The sequence below is a fragment of the Bison bison genome, unplaced genomic scaffold (genome assembly GCF_000754665.1).
Source record: "Bison bison bison isolate TAMUID 2011002044 unplaced genomic scaffold, Bison_UMD1.0 scf7180017864261, whole genome shotgun sequence".
NCBI lineage: Eukaryota > Metazoa > Chordata > Mammalia > Artiodactyla > Bovidae > Bison > Bison bison.
The window spans coordinates 1-6913 of NW_011494833.1; the positions used below are offsets into that span (position 1 = coordinate 1).

General features: G+C 46.8%; 1 protein-coding gene across 1 annotated transcript in view; it reads left to right on the forward strand.

Moving 5' to 3' along the window:
- Positions 1-4: 4 nt before the first annotated feature.
- The window catches only part of LOC104994590 (rho-related BTB domain-containing protein 2-like), a gene marked incomplete at its 5' end in the record, with an annotated part of 10422 nt that continues 3513 nt past the window's right edge, over positions 5-6913 (forward strand). The window contains 5 exons of the mRNA XM_010848219.1: positions 5-479; positions 781-901; positions 2095-2116; positions 2385-2577; positions 4632-4665. Coding sequence (XP_010846521.1) covers positions 5-479; positions 781-901; positions 2095-2116; positions 2385-2577; positions 4632-4665 — 845 coding nt within the window. The remainder of the gene's footprint in view (positions 480-780; positions 902-2094; positions 2117-2384; positions 2578-4631; positions 4666-6913) is intronic.

The window sequence follows — 6913 nt, forward strand, 5'->3', positions numbered from 1 at the left end:
GGCAGCCAGCTTTGACGTGTGTGAGAGTGTGGAGGAGGGTGGGGGCTCTGGGCACGCTGGGCTCCAGGCATCCACCAGCGACGGGATCTTACGGGGCAATGGGACAGGGTACCTGCCTGGGCGGGGTCGAGTGCTGTCTTCCTGGAGCCGAGCTTTTGTGAGCATCCAGGAAGAGATGACAGAAGACCCACTGACTTATAAATCCCGGCTGATGGTGGTGGTGAAAATGGACAACTCCATCCAGCCAGGGCCGTTCCGGGCTGTTCTCAAGTACCTGTACACGGGGGAGCTGGACGAGAACGAGCGAGACCTCATGCACATCGCCCACATCGCTGAGCTGCTTGAGGTCTTTGATCTGTGCATGATGGTGGCCAACATCCTCAACAACGAGGCCTTCATGAACCAGGAGATCACCAAGGCCTTCCATGTCCACCAGACAAACCGGGTTAAGGAGTGCTTGGCCAAAGGCACCTTCTCACGTATGAAACAGGCTTTAGGAGCTGGGGTCCCAAAGGCAGGGGACTTCCCTCCAGGAGCCTTCTGCAGAATCTGGGTTGGTCCGAGTAGCATTCTGAGTCATCTCAGCCACTGATGTCCTGGAGATACCGTGGCTCTGCTCCTGAAACCTAGAGCCCCCAGCTTGAGATTGGGTCATGTGGTGCTCACAGACTGTGGCTTCAGGAGGAAGCAGTCATCTGGGAGCAGTGTCGACCTGTGGGGTTGGTTGTCCCATATTCTTTCACCCCATCCTCACGTGATGCATCTTCTCTCACCCAACAGATGTGACCTTCATCCTGGATGATGGCACCATCAGTGCCCACAAGCCCCTGTTGATTTCTAGCTGTGACTGGATGGCTGCCATGTTTGGGGGGGGTCACTTGTGGAGAGTTCCACCAGGGAGGTAAGGCTAGGATGGAAACAGCTGGGAGGGAGAGAGGCTTACTCCCTTTCCATCTGAGGCATCTGTCACTTCATGGTGCTTCCTTCAGCCTTGACTCTGTACAAACCACCAAGTGATGGGCCCAAGAGAAGTTTATGAGATGGCTCCTATAGCCAAGGACTTTGCAGTATACCAAGATGGGCAATTATGGTCACATCCTAGCTCTATAGTTGAGAAAAAACTTTTTTCTTAAAGCAGTAAGAACAGATTTTTATTCAGAAACTATTGCAATAGGGGAAAAGAGACCTCAGTATAGAACTGGTTTTAATTCTTAGTTGAGCATAATCAAGTGGGGTTTATAGTCAAGGTGTATGGTAGGGAGTCAGTGGGTAGAAAATTACTAAGAGGAAACATCAGGAGTCAGTGGGAGTTCTAGCCAAATCAAGACTGGGGTTCAAGTCTGACCTCCTTTCTACCCTTCTCTGAACTGTGACACTGACTGTCCATCCCTCAGCCTTGTAGTTAACAGTGTCCTCCTTTGTGAATCTACTTAAAGTTCCAAGGGTCCACACCAAGTTTCTCCAGCTGATCTGAGGTTTCCCTTGAGTATGCGGATGAGGTCTTTTATTTCTGCTGAGTACCCTTCTCAGCTCTGGTCCCTTAGTCAGTGCTCAGCAAGCACTGTAATGAAAAGCTGAACAAAGAATGTTAGAGCATAGCATCCTATAACCCAGAGAAGGCATTTCCTAAGGTTTCTGAGTCAGGAAGATCCTTTGGAGGAGGGAAGGGCACCCCTTTCCAGTATTCTTACCTGGAGAATCCTATGGACAGAGGAGCCTGGCGGGCTATAGTCCATAGGGTCGCACAGAGTCAGACATGACTTAAGCGACTTAGCACACACTGGAAAGGGAGTCCTTCTGGGAGGTGAAGAGGAGAGTTCGAGATTTGAGTTGTCTCTGCTCCCTGAAGCATGAGTGGGTTGAGATGTGCAACATGTGAGATGGGAACTCTCCAGAGTCACAGAAGCAGCTGTAAAGTTCCAGCCAATTCCCAGTGCAGCCTGGAGAGGCTGGCGGCTGATGAGAAAGCAGTTTTTGTGTTGGTCCCGCTCTGGAGAGATCCCAGAGGCCCAGAGCTGTAGCTTCAAGCAGCCCAGAGAGACCAGCTGGTGTTCGCTCCGTTCATCCACATCCCACTTGCACTGCTTCCCGAAGGATAGAGTGGGGCCAGGTGCAGGTGACCGGAAGGATTCCTTTATGCTTCCTCCAAACCAGAAAGATGCTAACGCGAGTCCAGGTCCTTTTAAAAGCTGTTGGAGCCCTGTTCACAGGTGCTCAGCAGATGGGTTCATTGCAGGCTGTTGGTGTGGGAGATTAGCCTTTGGGGAAGGAGGGGTTCTGAGCAGGTCCAGGGACCACAGAGGGGTGGCAGCCTGTCTATGGGAGACCAACTGTCCAGGCCAGGGCCTTCTGAGTTCTTCAGACCTGCTGCTCTTTCCCTAAAGCTGGACCTTGCTGCAGCCTGCTCCATTCCTTCCCACCCGCAGGTGGTATTTCCTTACACAAGCAAGAGCTGCATGCGGGCTGTGCTGGAGTACCTGTACACTGGCATGTTCACCTCCAGCCCCGACCTGGACGACATGAAACTCATCATCCTGGCCAACCGCCTCTGCCTGCCACACTTGGTCGCCCTCACAGGTAGCTAAGCCCAGGGGAGGGGCCTCCAGGGAGGAGGAGGAGTCAGGGGACCCCCTGGGAGTCGTGATTTCTTCTCTCACCTGTCTCCTCCTAGGGGACAGGCCGCCAGCACCAAGGGGATACGTTTACATAGCGTGAGATACGTCGGTGCGTATTGGGGTTGCGGTGAGGACGTGGATGTAAGGAAATGTGTGAGAGGGATGCTTGGTGGGGTCACCTTATAGGTCTCTCTAGAGGTTATTGCGGTGCAGCAAGTGGGCACCAGTAGATGCCAGGGCTCGAGGTTCTCAGCTTGGCCACACTTAGGCAAGCTTAAGAAGCCAAAAAGAACAGAACACCATTCCTCATTCCTACCCTTGCATCTCCTCCTCCTTCCTTTCGTTTTTCTTCCCCTTTCTCATTTCCTTCTTCTCTTCCACCTTCCCTTTCTCTTTCTTCTAGAAACACAGTAAACATTGACCTAATTGTTGGTCACTCCTAATTCTTTGATTCCTGGAAGATCCTGTGAGCTAGAGCTCAGGTTTCAGGATGGACCAACCCCAGAGGCTTGGGTGGAGCAGGGGCTGGGGCAGGAGGGAGACCAAGGAGCAGCGCTTGGGGTGCCAGGGCAGGAGGAGAGATGGTGCAGTGCAGATGAGAAGTCATGTGGAGCCTGTGGTGCCCGCCGACAGGTGGTGCTCCTGAGCTGGAGTCAGCATGTGTGTTCCATTGATGTTGGTGTTGGTACCTGTACTGGCATTGATGTCCAGGTTAATGTCCTTGGGTGGGTCGGCAGCAGAGAGCAAGGCCTCAGATACTGAGTTGAGGTTCAGGGAGGGATCTGGTGTCAGAGCTGCTGTGGCCCTCGGCAGATGATCAAGATTGGGACTTGGCTATGAGGGAAGCAGCGATCCTATGATGAGAAATGAGTTGAAAGGTGGCGCTTGGTCCCTGGAAGAGGTGGAAATGATTGACCAGAATCAAATGTTAAGAGCTGAGCCTGCAGAGGCAGGCCAGGGGACACTGAGGGCTTTAGGGCAGGGAGTAAGAGGCTTCTAAAGATTTCAACTGCAGAATTCCCTGGTGGTCTGGTGGTTAAGGCTGCACTTCCACTGCAGGGGGTATGGGTTTGATCCCTGGTCAGGGAACTAAGATCCTGCATGCTGAGTGGTTCAACCAATAAATAAATAAAAAATAAATAAGATCACAGCTACAACAATTTGAAAAAGTGGTGCAGCATTCCCAGAACACAGAAAATAGTCCAAAACTCTTAGACTAAATAACTTTTGAAAGATTTGCTACACAGAAATGGCCCAAATGAAAAAAAAATGTATTCAGGTGTTTCTTTAAGTTTGTTTCATCATAGCAAGCAATCAGAGACAAGTCAAACAGGCACACTGGTTAAGCACACGTGGATGGCTTTTGCAAGGTAGCCATTAATAATGTTACCTCTCACTGCTGCATGGAAAGGCTTATAGAAAATAACATTGAATGGCCTTTCCTGGGAAATGCTTCATAATCGCTAAAAAACATATTTAAAAAATATGTTTCTATGTACCGTGTAAAGGAACAGTGGAAAATGCCAAGTGTTGTATAATAAGTGACATGTTTTGTGATATAAGCTTACTATGAAGTTATTAATTTAAGCTTAATTTTTAAAATGTTAAATATTGCACAAAAACATGAAATATGTGTTCATCTTGATAAATTATTACAAACCGAGTGGCCCTTGCTCGCCACACCAGAGCCCCCAGTCTGTCCCTCTCAACCATAGGCCCTCCCCACCCCGAAGTAACCGTTCTGCCTATTGCTCTAAGATTTTATGATTGCTCTTCCTTACTCTTCTTCATAGTTATATCATCCAAGTGTGCATCCTGAAACACTATAGCATGATTTTATTTTTTATATATCTTTTAAGGTTTTTTTAATCTGTAAGTTCCTTGTCTGTTAAAAACAAAAACAGAACTTTCCCTTGGGATATGTTGGAAAAACCCTCTGATCCAGGGAACCTAGATTTTTTTACTGATCGCCTTTCTGTAGTCCACCATGTTTCCGTCTTATCAACTGGCCTTCAGGTCTAGAGGCTAGATTAGATCGAGTCTTCTTTTGGTGAGACTACATTTTGTAGGCTGTTTCTGCTTTTCATCAAGAAACATAGATCATCTGCTTTTCTCGCTTTTTGTGGTGTTAGCAGCCTTTGAATTTTATTGCCTGGATCCATTCATTTATTAAGTGTTGTGAAATGGTAATATTCCAGTTCGGTCTTTTTTTTTTTTAATCTGTTAGAATACTTTCAAAAGGAGGGAAACTTTCCCTCACCTATGGTTTGATTTCCCAGTAGAATAGTTCATGTAGGAAAGGCAGGTGAATATGTGGTATTTTAATTTACCAGTTGTTTTTCTTTTCTCTTATATTTATGTACTTATTTGGCTGCAGTGGAGTCTTAGTGCTGGCATGAAGGATCTTTAGTTGCAGCATGTGGGATCTAGCTCCCTTTCCAGGGGTTGAACCTGGTCCCCTGCATTGGAAGTGTAGAGTTTTGGCCACTGGACCATCAGGGAAGTCCCTGTTTACCAGTTTTCAAGGCACACATTTGTTTGCTATCATCTTTTGAGAGTGACCAGTTGATTTTTTGTTATTAATATTACATGTGATTATGAATTTTTGGACTTGAACATACTCTATTGGTTTTTAGTTCAGGTCAGTTGCTCAGTCGTGTTCAACTCTTTGTGACCCTATGGACTGCAGCATGCCAGGCATCCCTGTCCATCACCAACTTCTGAACCCTACTCAAACTCATGTCCATCACGTCAGTGATGTCATCCACCCATCTTGTCCTCTGTCGTCCCCTTCTCCTGCCTTCAATCTTTCCCAGCATCAGGATCTTTTCAAATGAGTCGGTTCTTCACATCAGGTGGCCAAAGTATTGGAGTCTCAGATTCAGCATCTGTCCTTCCAATGAATATTCAGGACTGATTTCCTTTAAGATTGACTGGTTGGATCTCCTTGCAGTCCAGGGGACTCTCAAGAGTCTTCTCCAACACCACAATTGAAAAGCATCAATTCTTTAGCACTCAGCCTTCTTTATAGTCCAACTCTCACATCCATACATGACTACTGGAAAAACCATAGCTTTGACTAGATGGACTTTTGTTGGTAGAGTAATGTCTCTGCTTTTTAATATGCTGTCTAGGTTGGTCATAGCTTTTCTTTCAAGGAGCAAACATCTTTTAATTTCACGGCATCAGTCACCATCTGCAGTGATTTTGGAGCCCCCCAAAATAAAGTCTCTCAGTATTTCCATTGTTTCCCCATCTATTTGCCATGAAGTGATGGGACCGGATGCCATGATCTTAGTTTTCTGAATGTTGAGTTTTAAGCCAACTTTTTCACTTTCCTCTTTCACTTTCATCAAGAGGTTCTTTAGTTCTTCGCTTTCTGCCATAAAGATGGTGCCCTCTGCATATCTGAGGTTACTGATGTTTCTCCCGGCAATCTTGATTCCAGCTATCGGTTTTAAATAATTGCAATTAGCTTTATGGAAACTCAGATACTCTGCTGTTCCTTTAACCTGTAGAAGTCTTCTCAAGTTGGCTGCAGAGTCTCTAGAAGAGCTTTCGATGCTCTGGAATGACAAGATGTGCCAGGTTCATTGTGTACATTTCCTGCCCCATACCCGTATCAGCCATTTCTCTAAGAAGTCTTGGCTTCCTGTAGTTGGAAGTGGGATTTCAAGGCTACAGTATTTGCATTAGCAATGCTTTTGCTATTGGGATGGCTGTTGTTTCTAGGTCTTTTCCCATGGACTCAGCTGAGACATATTACTTTTAAAGATAAAATACTTTATCAGTTTATACTGACACAGTTAAAATTCAGAACTCAAAGTGTTTACTTCTTCCCTAGAAAGGTCTTAACATGAAATACAAGGTTAGTACACAATTTGTTACAAAATTTAAATTAAAATGAACAACTTGATTTAATCCTTAGTTCTAATCTATAGTTCTTAGCAAATTTGAGATTTAATACCCTCTCCCATCAGTATCAATGGCTGATTCTCAGGGGTGGGGGCTTTCACCCCACCTGTATAACTCCTTGCTGCCACATATGTAGCTTAAAAAGCTTCATAGGTTATTCTAGTCTCCGCCTTCACTTCCCACCTCATCTCCAGTGGGAAAGTCTTGCTCCAATCCTGGTTTCCTCACTGGTAGGAGCAGACTTAAATCTCCTATGGCCTTTCCTGGCCTGTTGGGACTTGCCCCGGACCTCTCTTTGCCCTGCTGTGGGCCCCTGCTGGGGTCGGGGAGGGGATAAAGAAGTGCCTGTCCACTCCTGTGGTTCTTCAGCCCATTCCTGGCTG